An 18,771-nucleotide genomic window follows, 5' to 3' on the forward strand; every position below is an offset into this window, starting at 1 on the left:
CGTGCCCGCCTCCCAGCCTGCCGCCTCCCAGCCGAGGAGGAGGCTGACTCGGAGGATGTGGCGCTGTCTAAAGTCAGAAAAAAAAAATGCATGAGAGCAAACGCAAATCCTCGTGAAGTTTTTAAATCAAGAAAATTGGAAAATCGCCCAACAGGTGTGGCTCAGTGGTTGAGCATCGACCTATGAACCAGGAGGTCACGGTTCGATTCCGGTCAACGGGCACACGCCCGGGTTGCGGGCTTGATCCCGGGTAGCGGGCGTGCAGGAGGCAGCCAGTCCATGACTCCCTCTCATCATGGATGTTTCTCTCTCTCTCTCCCTCTCCCTTCCTCTCTGAGATCAATTCTTTAAAAAAGTTCTGACCAGCCCTGGCCGGTGTGGCTCAGTGGATAGAGCGCCGGCCTGCGGACCGGAGGGTCCCGGGTTCGATTCCCGGTCAGGGCACATGCCTGGGTTGCGGGCTCCATCCCCAGTAGGGGGCGTGCAGGAGGCAGCCGATCCATGGTTCTCTCTCACCATGGATGTCTCTCTCCCTCCCTCCCCCTTCCTCTCTGAAATCAATAAAAATATATTTTTTAAAAAAGACCAAAAAAAGTGCTGCCCGATGTCAGGGAGCCTTGCTCAGTCACTTCCTCTCTGCTAGTCCGTTTTCTGCTTTTCCTGATGAGATTAACTACCTGCTCAGCAGCCACTTGCCGGCCTTCACCGGATTATAAACTAGTTTCGTTTGTGTTGATTTAACCCAGCGGTTCTCAACCTTCTGGCCCTTTCATACAGCTCCTCATGCTGTGGGGACCCCCAACCATAACATTATTTCCGTGGCTGCTTCATCACTGTCATGTGGCTCCTGTGATGAATCGTCACGTAAATACCTGATCTGCAGGATGGTCTCAGGCGACCCCTGTGAAAGGGTCGTGCGACCGCCAAAGGGGTCGCGACCCACAGGTTGAGAACCGCTGCCTTAACCGGAGCACAACTTCCGAGTCTTCCCGCTAAAGCAGCGGAGGGGGGCCTTCCTCGGCCGAGGGCCAGGCGGAGATTTATAACATCATTAAGAGATTTATAACATCATTCTCGGGCCACACACGGTATCAGCTGAAAGCCCAGCCGGCCTGGCTCAGTGGCTGAGCGTCGACCTATGAGCCAGGAGGTCAGGGTTCGATTCCGGTCAAGGGCACGTGTCTGGGTTGCGGGCTTGAGCCCCTGTAGGGGGCGTGCAGGAGGCAGCTGATCCATGCTTCTCTCTCACCATGGACGTTTCTCTCCCTCTCTCTGAAATCAATAAAAATATATTTTAAAATAAAACGAAACAAAACAAAGATCAGGCCCTGGCCGGTGTGGCTCAATGGATAGAGTGTCGGCCTGCGGACTAAAGGGTCCCAGGTTCGATTCCGGCCAAGGGCACATGCCCGGATTTCGGTCTGGATCCCCCCCAGTAGGGAGGTGTGCAGGAGGCAGCCAATCAATGGTTCTCCGTCATCATGGATGTTTCTGTCTCTCCGTCTCTCTCCCTTCCTCTCTGGAATCAATAAAAAATAGATATATACTTTAAAAAAGTAAAGATCAGCCTGCTATGTTGGGTCAAACACTTCCTTAGGTCACCGCTAATGCCTTGGCAGGGCCAGACCAGACGACTCTGTGGGCCTGAGACGGCCCGCGGGCCGGACCTTCCCCACCCCGGCTCTAAGGCGCCACAGGCACCCGGGTTGTTACAGAGAACGCAGAGCTTCCACTGGAGGGGGTAAGGTCGTTTGAGTGACAGCACCGTTTCCAGACGGGAAGCCCAGTGGATAGCGCTGTTTCAGGAACGATGCAGATCTGCAGGGTCCCCTCAGGGAGCCACGCCCCTGAGCGCCACGCCCAGGAGTCACAGCCCCAAAGAGCTGGGCTCCGTGTGGGGCTCACTGTGTCCCCCCTCGTCCTCGTGACCTGGAAAGAACATACCACAGCCAGACGCGCTGAAATCTAGCGAGTGGCACTCATGCCGCGTGTGGTTTTGATAAGTGATTGCGTTACGGAAGACTGATTTATCCAAACGTTCAGTCTTTCTTTTTTTCTTTTTGCTTTTTAATGTTTAGTCTTTTGTAGCTTTACGCTTGTTTCAGACCGTCTACGGCATTGAGAATGAGTCCAGGTGTGTAAGCTGTTTTTAATTACTTGCAAGTTGTTAGTTTTAACTTACCTTTGTACTTATTAAAATGGTGATAATGTAAGATTCTATATGTCTGTGCAACGTTAATCAAGCATCAATAAAAGGGAGGAATTTTCAGGATGTCGTTTTTGTACCCAATTTCCTCTGGAAATGGAGCTTTTCATAAAGTCTTACCAGGTTAACCTGTACATAATTCCATAGTCTTACGTTTTTTTTAAAAAAAAAAAAAATATATATATATATATATATTATTGATTTTTTTTTACAGAGAGGAAGGGAGAGGGATAGAGAGTTAGAAACATCGATGAGAGAGAAACATCGATCAGCTGCCTCCTGCACACTCCCCACTGGGGATGTGCCCGCAACCAAGGTACATGCCCTTGACCGGAATCGAACCTGGGACCCTTCAGTCCGCAGGCCGACGCTCTATCCACTGAGCCACACCGGTCAGGGCTATTCTTACCTTTTTAACAGAAAATACTATAATATACTCAATCTGAAGGCCTAGGGAACCACGACAGCATCTCATCCTGGCCTATTTTGTTTAATATATATTTTTCTTGATTTCGGAGAGGAAGGGAGAGGGGGAGAGAGAGAGAGAAACATGCATGATGAGAGAGAATCATGGATCGGCCGCCACCTGTACGCCCCCCACTGGGGATCAAGCCCGCAACCCGGGCATGTGCCCTTGACAGGGAATCGAACCGTGACCTCCTGGTTCATAGGCTGACGCTCAACCACTGAGCTACACTGGCTGGGCAAGATCCTATTTCCAAATCAGGTCTCATTGTGGGAGTTAGGAAGTTTGGCAGGGGGCGGGGAGGAGGGCAGGAAGAGACACAATTCAACCCACAAAAGATGGCAGTGATGGCCAGTAGCATATGCAAAGACACCCCCACATCATTAGCCATCAGGGGGAGTGCTCTGGGCTGGAAATGAAGATGCTAACTTTTCCCCTCCCTCCTGAAAACGCTCTCCACGCCTTAGACCAGCGGTTCTCAACCTTCCTGATGCCATGACCCTTTCATACAGTTCCTCATGCTGTGGTGACCCCCAACCATAGAATTATCTTCGTTGCTACTTCATCACTGTCATGTTGCTACTGTGAAGAATCGTCATGTAAATATCTGATGTGCAGGATGGATTTTCATTGTTACACATTGAACATAATTAAAGCATAGTGATTAATCACAGAAACAATACGTAATTATAGATGTATTTTCCGATGGTCTTAGGCGACCCCTGTGAAAGGGTCGTTCAACCCCCAAAGGGGTCGCGACCCACAGGTTGAGAACCGCTGCCTTAGACCCTATGTGTGCCTTAGTGAAAGAAAAATAAACAAGGAAAAAAAAAAAAAAACGGGCCTCGGCTGGGTAGCTCAATTGGTTACAACATCGTCCTAATACACCAAGGTTGCAGGTTTGCAGGTTCGATCCCCGCTCAAGGCACATACAAGAATCAACCGATGGCCCCGGCCGGTGTGGCTCAGTGGGTAGAGCACCAGCCTGTGGACTGAAGGGTCCCGGGTTCGATTCCAGTCAAGGGCACATGCCCAGGTTGTGGGCTCGGTCCCCAATATGGGAGGCAGGAGGCAGCCGATCCATGATTCTCTCTCATCATTGATGTTTCTCTCTCTCTCCCTCTCCCTTCCTCCCTGAAATTAATTTTTTTTAAAAAAAGAATCAACCGATGAACGCATGAATGGGTGGGACAATGAATTGATGTTTCTCTCTTTCCATCTCACTCCCTTCCTCTCTAAGAAAAATAAAAAATATAAATACTTTTAAAAAAGAAGAAAGAGCCCTGGCCGGTGTGGCTCAGTGGATAGAGCGTCGGCCTGTGGACGGAAGGGTCTTGGGTTCGATTCCGGTCAAGGGCATGGACCTTGGTGGCAGGCTCCATCCCCAGTGCGGGGCGTGCAGGAGGCAGCCGGTCCATGATTCTCTCTCATCATGGATGTTTCTCTCTCTCTCTCTCTCTCCCTTCCTCTCTGACATCAATAAACACACACACACACACACACACACACACACACACAGGCAGCCACGGGGACAGGACCCAAGGCTACCAACACCAAAACACATAACGCAAATAAGCCTCCTGCATCCGGTGCGGCTGAATCCTAGAAGTAAGTTTATTTCTGAGTTGCCGAAGGGGCACGCAAGATAGACATTCTTCCGATGTAGGCGCAGTAGTGACACGCAGCACGCAGGGATGTCCTCTGGGTGATGGGACATGCAGTCGTCGCCCATGGGAAACAGCAACTTACAGACCGAGGGGAACCGAGGAGACATTTTGTGACTCGGAAAAATATGTGCCCACGTCTTTACACTGCACAACAGAGAATACCGCCGCGCTGGGTCCTAGGCGGACATACAAAGGGTATGTTACACACGGTCTCTCTTTTAACTTAAGAACCTTCGACCATCGCCCGGCCGGCGTGGCTCCGTGGCTGAGCGTCAGCCCATGAACCAGGAGGTCGGGGTTCGAGGCCCGGTCAGGGCACAGGCCCGGGGTTGAGGGCTCCATCCCCAGTGGGGGGCGTGCAGGAGGCAGCCGATGGGTGGTTCTCTCTCATCATGGATGTTTCTCTCTCTCTCTCTCCCCCCCACCCTTCTTCTGTGAAATCAACAAGCAAATATATATATTTTTGAAAAATGTAGCTTTCGCCCAACCCGGTGGCTCCGTTGGCTGGAGCATTGTTGGGTACACAGAAAGGTCGCCGGTTCGATTCCCGGCCGGGACCCATGCCTAGGTTGCGAGTTCGGTCCCCAGTTGGGGAGCATGCGAGAGGCAACCCATTTGTTTCTCTCTCACATCGATGTTTCTCTCTCTTCCTCTCTCTAAAAATCAATAAATGTATCCTCGATTGAGGATTTTTTTAAAAAAAATCAGCTTCAGGGTTTACAAATGAATGCTGGTCCCACATTACTTCAGTAGCAATTCAACGTCCACTCGGACATTATCACTAACCCCAGCCTTTGCCTCAATCTAAACCAGGGGCCCTCAAACTACGGCCCGCGGGCCACATGCAAATACAAATATTGTATTTGTTCCCGTGTTGTTGTTTTTTTACTTCAAAATAAGATATGTGCAGCGTGCAGAGGAATTCGTTCATAGTTTTTTTTTTAAACTATAGTCCGGCCCTCCCACGGTCTGAGGGACAGTGAACTGGCCCCCTGTTTAAAAAGTTTGAGGACCCCTGATCTAAACTCAACCCAACTCGCGCCTCACCAGGCCGTCATCCGAAGTCCCACAGCCAACGCTAGCCTTCACCCTAACTCAGCTCCCCTCCTCGCCCAACCCAATCCTGGAGCTAAAGCCAGCCCTCAGCGTGTCCAGCGCCCCCTCACGCGAACCTCCCCCCCCAACTGTCACCTCCAGCTGAACCCTCATTCCCGAGGGATGCATTGAAACATCAGTTCCCACGAAAAACAATCATGGACTATCAACGATGCTTCCGCCCCCAACGATCCTAATTAGATGATTTTCTTATCATTTCCCCCCCAGTAAAAACCGTCGGAAGTAGCACGTTCTGCATACATTCCGTCCCCTAAGGCTTTGCTTTGCCAGATTGTGTGCAAGAACTTAGTGCTCAGAAAACACACAAAAAATCGCATTCCCAGTCCGCAACGCATTGACTGGGCTTCAGAGTCGGTAGAAACGGTTGACTTCCCTTCTCCTTTGACTCCCAAGATGCCGCGTGCGGGCACAGACAGATCTCCGTCCTCTTGTGAAAATGGCAGCGGCATTTTCGTGGCCGTCCACGGGTTCTGGTGCCTGAGACGCGGGCCCCCACCCTCACCCCGTGACAGTCCTTGGACCGGCTCGTGCCCCAGGCCTGGCCGGCGGGATCGTGTCTTTTTCGCAGACGCCACGTCAGGATCCGCAAGAAAGACGTCAGCGCCAACATGGCCACAATTACTGACCAGAGTTCATAACCGGCAAATGCCTTCTGCACCTGCCGACGGCCTGACCCTGGACAGAAGGGAAAGCCCTCGGTCCCCGGGTCTCCCCGAGGCTTCAGGATGCCCGACACTACACCAGCCTCGCCCTGTGGACCCAGGGGTCGGTCCCGGGTTCGATTCCCGGTCGGGGCACATCCCCGGGAGCAGGCGCGGGGGACGTCCCGTGGGTGGCCTCGGCGATTGCAGGGTTGGAAGGACACGGTCCCCCGGGCATGGCACGGCTGCGGGGGTGTTTGGGTTAGTGCTGGGCTATCTATCGAACCCACCTGAGCTGGAAGGACAACGGCCGTGAAAAATGACAGGACAAAACGTTAGCAGCGGTGACTGAGCAAGGGCCTGGGTTTCATGGCAGAATCTAGAGTTTTGTGGGGTTTGTTTTGTTTTTGTTTTTGTTTTGTTTTTTTGTTTTTTAAGAAATACATATTTTGGCCCAGCTGGCATGGCTCGGTGGTTGAGCATCAACTAAGAACCAGGAGGTCAGGGTTCGATTCCCGGTCAGGGCACAGGCCCGGGTTGCGGGCTGGATCCCCAGTGTGGGGCGTGCAGGAGGCAGCCGGTCCACGATTCTCTCTCATCATCGATGTTTCTCTCCCTCTCCCTTCCCCTCTGAAATCAATACAAATAGATTTATAAAAATGGTAGCAGGGGTGACTGCACCGGCTGCATTGGCTGGCGGGATTTAGAGGTCTGAGGCTTTTTAGAGAAAGGCGCGTTTTGGAGCCAGCGACTCGGGCGAGGTATCGGCTTGGACGTCCCGTCCCATCGCCTCAGCAGCATCCCACGCCTGCCGAGGGCTATCGCGGGGCGCGGCCGGCAGCGCCTCCCTCTGCCGAGGCCCAGCGAGCACAGACTCGGGGTGTCACACACGTGCAGGCATCAGGGGTGTCTGTGCAGGTTCCTGCGAACAAAACAAACAAGAAAAACCACATGCAATTCGCACGCCACTCACGGGAGGCTGGGTTAAAAAGCATTGGATTCTCCCGGCCAGCGTGGCTCAGAGGCTGAGCGCCGACCTAGGAACCAGGAGGTCGGGGTTTGATTCCGGTCGGGGCACAGGCCCGGGTGGCGGGCTCCATCCCCAGTGGGGGGCGTGCAGGAGGCAGCCGGTCCGTGATTCTCTCTCATCATGGATGTTTCTCTCTCTCTCTCCTTCTCCCTTTCTCTCTGAGATCAATAAAGAAATATATTAAACAAAAATAAACGGATGCCTATTTTTTCTTAAAATATATTTTATTGATTTTTTTAAAGAGACAAAGGGAGAGAGATAGTTAGAAACATCGATCAGCTGCCTCCTGCACACCTCCCACTGGAGATGTGCCTGCAACCAAGGTACATGCCCTTGGCCGGAATCGAATCTGGGACCCTTCAGTCCGCAGGCTGACGCTCTATCCACTGAGCCACACCGGTCAGGGCTATTTTTATTTTTTTTTATTGATTTCAGAGAGGAAATGAGGGAGAAGGGGGGAGAGAGAGAAATATCCATGATGAGCAAGAATCATGGATCGGCTGCCTCCTGCACGCCCCCCACTGGGGATCATGCCCACAACCTGAGCATATGCCCTTGACCGGAATCGAACCCGGGACCCATCAGTCTGCAAGCCAACGCTCTATCCACTGAGCCACACCAGCTAAGGCCTCTCTCCTCATTGATGTTTCTCTCTCTCTCTCTCTCTCTCTCTCTCTCTCTCTCCATCTCCCTTTCTTTCAGAATTCAATACGAATAAAAATTTTTTAAAAAAGAACACTGAATCCTGGCTGGTGTGGCTCAGTGGATAGAGCGTCGGCTTGTGGACCAAAGGGTCCCGGGTTCGATTCCGGTCCAGGGCACGGACCTTGGTGGCCGGCTCCTCCCCAGCCCGGGCCCTGGTCGGGGAGAATGCAGGAGGGAACCCATCGATGTGTCTCTCTCACATCCATGATCCTCTCTATCTCTCCCCCTCCTCCACACTCTCTAAAAATCAGTGGGAAAATGTCCTCGGGTGAGGTTTAACCAAAAACAAACAAATTTAAGAAAACACACAAAAATAAAGCGCAATGAGTTGCACCCCTCCAAGCAGCTCGTCTCCTGATGAACCCAGATCCCACACCCCTTCCCACCGAGCCCTCAGCCAGGACATGGACAAGGGCGGCCCCGTGAGGGTCTGGTTTGACGGGGCTTGGGGGGCAGGTCCTGATACCTGGGAGGGGTGCACAGGGCCGCAGGCGGGCCCAGCACAGGGCCGCCAGGACGCCGGCTTCCGGCTCTGCGGGCAGTGCCTCTCGGCCAGCGGCGCGCAGCTGCTCGCGTGCACACAGTCCAGCCTGCGGGCCTGGACGCCCCGGCCGCAGGCCGCTGAGCAGGGCCGCCAGGGGCCCGGGCGCCAGCACGCGGCACAGGCCCCCGCCGAGCAGTTCCTCCCGGCGGCGGATCTGAAGTGGGAACAACAACAAAAACATGGCAAAGGGGAAAGTGGGTGTCGCTTCTTGCTGGGAGCAAGCCTTTCATGGGACACAATTCCTTTCTTTTCTTTTCTTCTCTTTTAAAATATATTTTATTGATTTTTTTACAGAGAGGAAGGAAGAGGGACAGAGAGTTAGAAACATCGATGAGAGAGAAACATCGATCAGCTGCCTCCTGCACACCCCCCCCCCCCTCACCCGCCGGCACTAGGGATGTGCCCGCAACCAAGGTACATGCCCTTGACTGGAATCAAACCCGGGACCCTTCAGTCCGCAGGCCGATGCTCTATCCACTGAGCCACACCGGTCAGGGTGAATTCCTTTTCTTTTTTAAAATATATTTTTATTGATTTCAGAGAGGAAGGGAGAAGGAGAGGGAGAGAAACATCCATGGTGATAGAGAATCATGGGTCAGCTGCCTCCTGCACGCCCCCCACTGGGGATCGAGCCTGCAACCCGGGCATGTGCCCTTGACCGGAATCGAACCCGGGACCCTTCCGTCCGCAGGCCGACGCGCTATCCACTGAGCCACACCGGCTCGGGCTGGTGTGGACATTTTGATGGTAATTTAGTATCCAAACGAATAGGGCGGTCCATCCATTTCCTTATCTAAAACCTGTCCTGCAACAATATGGGCCGTTCTGTGGAAAGATGTGTTCCAGATGTCGGCTGAAACATCTGTGTGTCATGGCCAAACAATTCCAATCCGTCAAATGGAAGGAGGAGCTACGCGTCCCAGTGAAACAGAAGAAACAGAATCTTATGCATGAAGATGGGGGACATGCTTACACCTGATGTATACGTCGGAGAAGCCAGCTCCCAGAAAACACGTCTGGTATGTTAGCGAGAAAGCACCTCGCCTCCCTCCCCCCACAACACACATGCGCGGCTTTGGGTTGTAAATCCGTCTTGCAAAACGCAACGAAAAGCATCTGCCAGGCACACATCAGTCTGTGTGTGGTCTCCATCCTCCCGCAGAACAGGAAACGGGCCTGTCTGCTGAGAAGCGGGGCGGCTGTTCCAAGCATCGTCCGTTCGGGGAGACGGGCTCTGGCTGCAGCTGTGTGTGGGGAACAGGGAGTGGGCGGGCTGGACGCTGCCACACCTCGCTGAAGGCTCGGGCTGGCCCCGGAGCCGAAGGTCAAGGTCGTCTCGTTTGCTCCAGCAAGACTTCGATGTGGCCCTGCCTGGTGTGGCTCAGGGGATAGAGCGTCGGCCTGTGGACTGAAGGGTCCCGGGTTCGATTCCGGTCAAGGGCACATGCCTGGGTTGCGGGCTCGATCCCCAGCGTGGGGCGTGCAGGAGGCGGCTGATCCATGATTCTCTCTCATCATGGATGTTTCTACCTCTCTTTCTCCCTTTCCCTTCCTCTCTGAAATCAATACAAATATGTCTAAAAACCACAAAAAACACACAAATAATGTGTGATTATCAATAGTATGCATCTATCCCTGTTTCAGCATAATGTGTATTAATACGGACTAGAGGCCTGGTGCATGAATTTGTGCACTGGCCAGCGGGTCCCTCAGCCCGGCCTACAACGCCTTGGGGGATGTCCACCTGCCAGCTTAGGCCCGACCCCCTGGGGATCGGGCCTAAGCTGGCAGTCAGACATCCCTCTCACCGTCCAGGGCTCTCACAGTCTGGGACCCCTCGCTCCTTACCGCCCGCCTACAGCAGTGAGCGGCGCTCCCCCTGTGGGAGCACACTGACTGCCAGAGGGCAGCTCCTGTATTGAGCGTCTGCCCCCTGGTGGTCAGTGAGTGTCATAGCGACCGGTCATTCCGCTGTGTGGTCGTTTGCATATTAGGGTTTTATTACATAGGATGTCACTGCGAGAGATCGTGGTTTTACTGGGAGTGCTCAGTGAGGAGAGGAGACAGACAGGTGTCAGTCCCTGCGGGGGGCGGGGCCAGTACCTCCTGTCATCACAGTGGGGGTCAGAGCTGTTGTGTGGACAGAGGACGGGGCGCGGCTGTATCCTCACGGCGCGACCCAGGCAGCGTCCGGGACACTGGAACAAAGCACAGGGCAGTGAGCTCGAGGGGCTGCCCCCAGGCTGATAAGGGGGTCGCGCCCGAACCACCCGATGACCTTTGACCTTGGACCTCCGGGACTGTGTGCAAACCAGTGTCTGCAGTTGGAGGTGCCCAGTCTGTCGTCTGTTGCTATGGCAACCCTAGCAGGCCACTTCAGGCCCCTACCTGTCATTTTAAACATTTTTTTGGCAAAGATTTCTATTATAATATTGCCCGGCTGGTGTGGCTCAGTGGTTGAGCATGGACCTGTGAACGAGGGGGTCACGGTTCGATTCCCGGTCGAGGGCACAGGCCCGGGTTGTGGGCTCGATCCCCAGTAGGGGGCGTGCAGGAGGCAGCTGATCCATGATTCTCTCTCATCAGGGATGTTTCTCTCTCTCTCTCTCTCTCTCTCTCCCCCTTCCTCTCTGACATCAATAAAAAAATAATAATAATAATAGCCCTGGCTGGTGTCACTCAGTGGACAGAGCGTCAGCCTGTGGACTGAAGGGTCCCGGGTTCGATTCCGGTCAAGGGCCTGTGCCAGAGTTGCAGGCTCCTCCCCTGCCGGGCCCTCATCCAGGTGCAGGCAGGAGGCAACCCATCGATGTGTCTCTCTGTCTCCCTCTCTCTTCCATTCGCCCTACAAATCAATGGAAAAATACCCTCGGGCGAGGATTAACAAATAAGCTATAATAAAAAAAGCGTCATATGCTAATTTGACCAGACGTCCTTCCGGATGAAGCCAGGGCTGTGAGGGAAGCCCGCCCCGGGTACAGGAGGGATGCCCGGATCCCGGGTGCCAGAGGGATGCCAGTGCCGGCAGCCGGGGGAAGGAAGGCCTGCTCTTGCATGAATTTCGTGCATCGGGCCTCTAGTAATGATAATAAAATGGTCATTAATAAAGACCTATACAAGGTCACAGACCTGGGTCAGAAACTTAAAAAAAGAAAGAAAAGAAAACATTAAAAAATCAACTAGAGCCCTGGCTGGTGTGGCTCAATGGATAGAGCGTTGGCCTGCGGACTAAAGGGTCCTGGGTTCGATTCCTGGTCAGGACACACGCCCAGGTTGCGGGCTCGATCCCCAGTGGGGGGCGTGCAGGAGGCAGCCGATCCATGATTCTCTCTCGTCACTGATGTTTCTGTCTCCCTCTCCCTTCCTCTCTGACATCAATAAAAAATATGTATTTTTAAAAATCGACTGGAAGCAGGCGATGGGAGCTCCGTCGGAACAGGGGCGTGGGCGTCTTACCTGGCCCGCCGGCTCCTCGGCGCACGGGTGTCCGGAGCACGGGCTTCTCCCCGGAGGCCGGCTGTGGGGGTCGCAGGCTCCCGGGGGCATCCCCCACGCGGTGCCGCCGGCCTGGGTGCGTTTGCACGTCACTTGCCGAACGCGGGACCCCTTCCCGCAGGACGCGGAGCACTCGGACCAGGGGCTGGCGACCCACCTGCGGACAGAAACTCCAGAGCTCAGGAGCGCCCGGCCCGTCGGGTGGAGGGGGGGTAGGCGCTCCCTACGTGGTGGGGGGGGGGGTAGGACCAGCAGCTCAGGGGCCGCCTGCCTTCGGCCCACACTTCCCTCTGCTCAGGGGGCCACAGAGTCCCCTGTAGAGACTCCCAAACCGACACCGGGAGGGGTCACGCCTCCTGCGAGTCTTTATTTAATTTCATTTTCTTATATTTTTATTGATTTCAGAGAGGAGAGAGAAACATCAAGGATGAGAGGGAACCATGGATCGGCTGCCTCCTGCACGCCCCCCACGGGCGACCGAGCTCAAAACCCAGGCCTGTGCCCTTGACCGGAATCGAACCCAGGACCCTTGAGTCCGCAGGCCGACGCTCTATCCACTGAGCCACACCGGCCAGGGCTCCTGCGAGTTTTTATACAAGACCCGTTGCCGGTGTGGCCCCCGAGGACTGAGCGAGGGGAATATTGGGCGGACGTGTCCACGTGGATTTCGACTCACTGAAGGGGAGAAAAAAATATGCATTTGAATCCTCACCCAGGGATATTTTTCCATTGATTTTTAGAGAGAGCGGAAGGGGGGGGGGGAGACAGAGAGAGAGAGAGAGACATCGATGTGAGAGAGACACATCGATCGGCTGCCTCTTGCACACGCCCTGAGCAGGGCCAGGGATGGAGCCTGCCACCGAGGTGCGTGGCCTTGACCGGAATCGAACCCATAACCTCTGGGTTCCCGGGGCGACGCTAACCGCTGAGCAACACCGGCCGGCCCCGCTAAAGAAGTCTTAGTCCAGGTTCCGGTGCCTTTGAAACCAGCAGGAACCCGGTCCCGATGAGGTCAAGCTGTGGCCGCACGTACCTGGGGGGGCAGTCCCGGCGGGGGCAGGGCTGCGAGTGGACCGGCGGCCTGGGGAGGTGCCCGCACAGGGCATCGCTCACCTCCTGCCCGCCCGCCGCCACGCACCGGAGGCTCCGGACGCGGGCTCCCGAGCGGCCGCAGGGGGCGGGACACGGTGTCCAGGGACCCGGCCTCCAGGAGGGCTCTGGGGGGGGAAGGATGAGAGTGATGCTGCCTGCATGGCCAATCAGGGTTCCCAGAGCTGTCCCACTGAGCGGGCTGGCCCCCCCCCCCCCAGCTGTCCCACTGAGCGGGCTGGACCCCCCCCCCCCAGCTGTCCCACTGAGCAGCCTGGACCCCCCCCCCCAGCTGTCCCACTGAGCGGGCTGGACCCCCCCCAGCTGTCCCACTGAGCGGGCAGGACCCCTCCCCCAGCTGTCCCACTGAGCGGGCTGGACCCCTCCCCCAGCTGTCCCACTGAGCGGGCAGGACCCCCCCCAGCTGTCCCACTGAGCGGGCTGGACCCCTCCCCCCCAGCTGTCCCACTGAGCGGTCTGGACCCCTCCCCCCCAGCTGTCCCACTGAGCGGTCTGGACCCCTCCCCCCCAGCTGTCCCACTGAGCGGTCTGGACCCCTCCCCCCCAGCTGTCCCACTGAGCGGTCTGGACCCTCCCCCCTCCCAGCTGTCCCACTGAGCGGTCTGGACCCTCCCCCCCCCCCCCAGCTGTCCCACTGAGCGGCCTGGAACCCCCTCCCCAGCTGTTCTGTGTAGCCTGTCTGTGTCTGGTGCACAGAGAGTCAGCCATCACATAGGGAGAGCAAAGGGGTCCTTCATTTTTTATTTTTGTGTAATTAATGCATTTATTCTTCACTGTCTTTACTTTATTTACTGTAAGTACTTGTTGATTGTTAGAGGTATGACACTATATGTCCCCTTTCCCCCATTGGCTCCCTGCAAGTGGGGTCCTTTAAACCCCATTTCCCTCACGAACCGATGGCAATAACTGTGGGAACGGCGGCCAGGACGGGCCCTTGGACCACAGCCCGGGGGAGGGGCCCCTGCAGGCCAGAGGGACCCACCAGGACCCGCCCCGCCAGAGGGAGGAGGGGCGGGGAGCCAGGGACAGGCGGGAGGCCTCTCCAGGGACAATGTCTGCAAAGTGGATCAGTCCCGGCCGTGGTGGCTCAGTGGTTGGACGTCGACCTATGAACCAGGAGGTCCCGGGTTCGATTCCCGTCAGGGCACAGGCCCGGGTTGTGGGCTCGATCCCCTGTGTGGGGCGTGCAGGAGGCAGCCGACCCCTGATTCTCTCTCCTCATGGATGTGTCTCTCTCTCGTTCTCTGAAATCAATAAACATATATTTTTTTTAAAAAAGAAAAAAGATGAGCTCTAGGCCCTGGCCACTGTTGCTCAGTGGTTAGAGCATTGGCTCGCGCACCAAAGGGCCACGGGTTCAATTCCTGATCGGGGCGTGTGCAGGAGGCAACCCATCGATATGTGTCTCTCTCACATGCAGGTTTCTCTCTGTCTCCCCCTCTCTCTTCCACTCTCTCTAAAAATATCCTCGGGTGAGGATCTATAATAATAAAAGGGTAATACTAGTATGCTAATTAGACTGGACATCTTCCGGACGTCATTCCGGACGTCCTTCCTGACGAAGCTGGGGCCTGGCAGGAGGAGGGAAGGCGGTGCCGGCAGCCGGGGGAAGGAAGGCCGACTCTTGCACGAATTTCCATGCATCGGGCCTCTGGTTAACAATACAAATGTTTCAATCTGGAGAGAACAAGTTGAACCACAGAAGATCCGGGATGGGGAGGGGGGGTGGGGGGGAAGGGCCTGAGGCGTGCAGAGGGGAGAAGCAAGGGGAAGGCCGGGACTCCCCAGCGAGCGGGGAAGGTACGGTCAGTCAAGGTCAGTCAAGGTCAGGAGGGAAGCGGGTGTCCAGGCCGAACGTGAAGGGTCTCAATTCCGCACGGGAGCATTTGCACCCCAGCTTAGATTCTCAGGCGGAAAGTTACGCCTTCTAAGAGACAAGCAGCTCTGCCCTGGCCGGTGTGGCTCAATGGCTAGAGCACGGGCCTGCAGACCAAAGGGTCCCGGGTTCGATTCCTGTCAAGAGCATGTATCTGGGTTGCAGGCTCCATCCTGGCCCTGCATGGGGCGCGTGCAGGAGGCAACCGATCGGTGTGTCTCTCTCACGTCGATGTTTCTCTCTCTGTCTCTCCCATCCCTCCCACTCTCCCTAAAAATCAATGGAAAGCCCTGGCTGGTGTGGCCCAGTGGATAGAGCGTCGGCCTGCGGATGAAGGGTCCGGGGTTCGATTCCGGTCAAGGGCACATGCCTGGGTTGCGGGCTCGATCCCCAGTGTGGGGCATGCAGGAGGCAGCCGATCCATGATCCTCTCTCATCATGGATGTGTGTCTCTCTCTCTCCCTCTCCCTTCCTCTCTGAAATCAACAGAGAGAGACGAGCAGCCCTTAGTTCATAGTGCAAAGCCTCGCACGCCCATCTCGTCTACTTCTCAGCGCCATAACCCACAAACGGGGTGCCCTGTCGGCGGGGAGGCCCGCCAAGCCCAGCCCGGACGGGACACTTACCCAGCAGGTGCAGGACGGACGTGGCCGCCGCCTTCCCCAGCGCGCTGGAGGCCCTGCAGACGTAGGTGCCTTTGTTTTGCCGGGAGACGTTCTGTAGCAGCAGGGACCCATTGGGGAGCACGGAGATGTTGTCCCCCAGCGGCCCGCCTCTCTTCACCCAGCTCACCGTGGGCCGGGGGACGCCTGTGGGATGGAAGCAAACAGGGCGGAGGCAGATGCCTTTAAGAACAGGCCCACGGCAGCCGGCATGGCTCAGGGGGTGAGCATCGACCTGTGAACCAGGAGGTCAGGGTTCGATTCCCGCTCAGGGCACAGGCCCGGGTTGGGGGCTCGATCCCCAGCGGGGGGCGTGCAGGAGGCAGCCGATCCATGATTCTCTCTCATCATGGATGTTTCTCTCTCTCTCTCCCTCTCCCTTCCTCTCTGAAATCAATAAAAATAGATTAAATAAAAAAGATTTCATGGGCAAATGTACTTTTCTGGAGAGAGGGTCCTTTTTGGGGGGCAAGGGGGTGGTGGGTAAAGGGATTTCCGACCAAGACCTTGAATCACAGGCTCTCACATCCACTATATGATGAAAACCCACGTCCACCCGACGGGGAGCAGCATGGGCCAGGGACGAGGCGACGAGGAGGAATGTGTGACCACAGAATCTCGCTGCGCCACAACAATGCCCTCCCCACCCTCGCAGAAGGGGGGTGATGAAGGCCCGTGAAGACAGCTAATAGTCCAGTCAGACACGAGAACGTTTTAAAGCAAAGGCCGAGGTCGACCGCATCTCCAAAGCGCTTAAGAGCCAAAAAACAAGCCAGAGGGAATGCATGCGGGACGGAGATATTGGGATAAATGATGCTCGTATAGGGCGTTGGCAGGCAGGGGGTGGGGGGAGGGATGTAATGCGGATACCGATCGATTCTCAGAGGGAGGAACTTCCCTTTCTCGCCAGCAGGGGGCAGAGAGGGTGAGGTTAAAACATCCATATTTAGAAGAAAAAAAAATTTTTTTGTTTTTTGGTTAATCGTCACCTGAGGGTATTTTTCCATTGATTTTTTTGAGCTACGGGAAGGGAGGAGGAGAGACACAGAGAGAGAAACATCGGTGTGAGAGAGACCCATCGATTGGGGTGCCTCCCCGCTCACACCCCTACCAGGGCCGGGATCAAGCCTGCAACTGAGGTCCATGCCCTTGACCGGCATCGAACCCGGGACCCTTCAGTCCAAGGGCTTATGCTCTACCCACTGAGCTACACTGACTGGGGCAGAAACTATTGGTTTTCTTTTTTTTTAAATATATATATTTCTTTATTGACGTCAGAGAGGAAGAAGAGGGAGAGAGAGATGGAACATCAATGATGAGAGAGAATCACTGATCGGCTGCCTCCTGCACGCCCCCGACTGGGGATCGAGCCCGCAACCCAGGCACGTGCCCTTGGCCGGAATCGAACCCGGGGCCCCTCGGTCCGCAGGCCGACGCTCTATCCACTGAGCCAAACTGGCCAGGGCAACTATTTGTTTTCTAACCCTCACCCGAGGATATTTTTCTAGAGAGAGTGGAAGGGAAGGGAAGGAAAGGAGAGAGAGAGAGAGAGAGAGAGAGAGAGAGAGAAACATGGGTGTGAGAGAGATATATCGATGGGTTGCCTCCTCCATGCACTCCAACCAGGGCTGGGATCAAGCCTACAACCGAGGTCAGTGCCCTTGACCGGAATCGAACCCGGGACCCTTCAGTCTGCAGGCCGACGCGCTATCCACTGAGCCACACCGGCTAAGGCAGACACTCTAATTTTTTAAGAGCAAGACGAATAACTCTCGCGACTTAGACCTTTTAAGCTTTAGAAATACAGAGCTGCACGTCCGAATACTCTCAACGCACAGGGACTGAAGACCATCACTACTCCTCTCTCTACCACACGGTTAAATACGGCACAGCTGACCGTAGGGAAGGACTGTGAGTCCGTCTAAGGCAGCGGTTCTCAACCTTCCTCACACCGCGACCCTTTCATACAGCTCCTCATGCTGTGGTGACCCCCAATTTCATGGTTACAAATTGAACATCAGTAAAGCACAGTGATTCATCACAGAAACAATATGTCATTATAGATGTGTTTTCCGATGGTCTTAGGCGACCCCTGTGACAGGGTCGTTCGACCCCCAAAGGGGTCGCGACCCGCAGGCTGAGAACCGCTGGCCTAAGAGGGACGCATCGGCGAGCTCATTGTAACTCGCCGTGAGCAATGTCCGAAGGGCACCTAGGACACAGACAGGGGTGCGCATGCCACCGACGCAGGGGGTTCATCTGCATTCGCAACGCGAACACACCACGTCCTAAAGCGGGGTTCCAGCGTGTGAAAGTGATGACGCCCTCATCTACATCACGTAGAGTCCCTGCTTCCACTCACGGAGCCGGCGTGGCTCAGGGGTTCAACCAGGTGAGCGTCAACCTATGAACCAGGAGGTCAGGGTTCGATTCCCGGGTTGTGGGCTCCATCCCCAGTAGGGGGGGGGGGCAGGAGGCAGCCGGTCCATGATTCTCTCTCACATCGATGCTTCTCTCTGTCTCTCCCTCTCCCTTCCACTCTCTCTAAAAATCAATGGGAAAATAGCCTCAGGTGAGGATTAACCGTAAAAAAAAAAAAAAGGCCAAATGGAGCCATCCTATATGATAAAAGCCTAATATGCTAAGCGTCCGGTCGTCCAGTTGTCCGTTCAACCAATCAAAATGTAATATGCTAATGATATGCTAAGGGCGTTCAACTGCTTGCTGTGATGAGCACTGACCACCAGGGGGCAGGCAGTCGACCAGTCACTATGACATGCACTGAGCACCAGGGGACAGATGGTCAATGCAGGAGCTGCCCCCTGGTGGTCAGTGTGCTCCCACAGGGGGAGCACCGCTCAGCCAGAAGCCAGGCTCACGCTGGTGATCACAGCGGCGGTGGCAGGAGCCTCTCCCGCCTCTGTGGCAGTCGCACATCCCCCGAGGGCTCCCGGACTGCGAGCGGGTGCAGAACGGACTGAGGGACTCCCCACCCCGCCCCAAGTACGTGAATTTCGTGCACCGGGCCTCTAGTTTATAATAATAAAAGGGTAATGTGCTAATTAGACTGAACGTCCATCCGGCGGCATTCCGGACGAAGCCGGGACGGAGCAAAGCCTGGGTCCCGGGTGCCTGGGGGTGGCAGCCGGAGGGAAGCAGTCCAGGTTCCAGGTGCCAGAGGGAAGCCAGTGCCGGCGGCCGGGGGAAGGAAGGCCTACTCTTGCATAAATTTTTGTGCATCGGGCCTCGAGTT

The 18,771-nt window shown here is 55.5% G+C and overlaps 1 protein-coding gene across 1 annotated transcript in view; it reads right to left on the reverse strand.

Annotated features, from left to right (window-relative positions):
- Positions 1-9,164: 9,164 nt before the first annotated feature.
- Positions 9,165-18,771, reverse strand: part of ADAMTSL3 (ADAMTS like 3) — a gene marked incomplete at both ends in the record, with an annotated part of 105,926 nt that continues 96,319 nt past the window's right edge. The window contains 7 exon segments of the mRNA XM_081114674.1: positions 9,165-9,344; positions 9,348-9,432; positions 9,434-9,619; positions 10,479-10,573; positions 11,832-12,027; positions 12,904-13,087; positions 15,483-15,665. Of these exon segments, the coding sequence (XP_080970800.1) occupies positions 9,165-9,344; positions 9,348-9,432; positions 9,434-9,619; positions 10,479-10,573; positions 11,832-12,027; positions 12,904-13,087; positions 15,483-15,665 (1,109 nt within the window).

This window comes from Myotis nattereri, assembly GCF_964212035.1.
Source record: "Myotis nattereri genome assembly, chromosome: 21".
In the NCBI taxonomy this organism is placed as follows: Eukaryota; Metazoa; Chordata; class Mammalia; order Chiroptera; family Vespertilionidae; genus Myotis; species Myotis nattereri.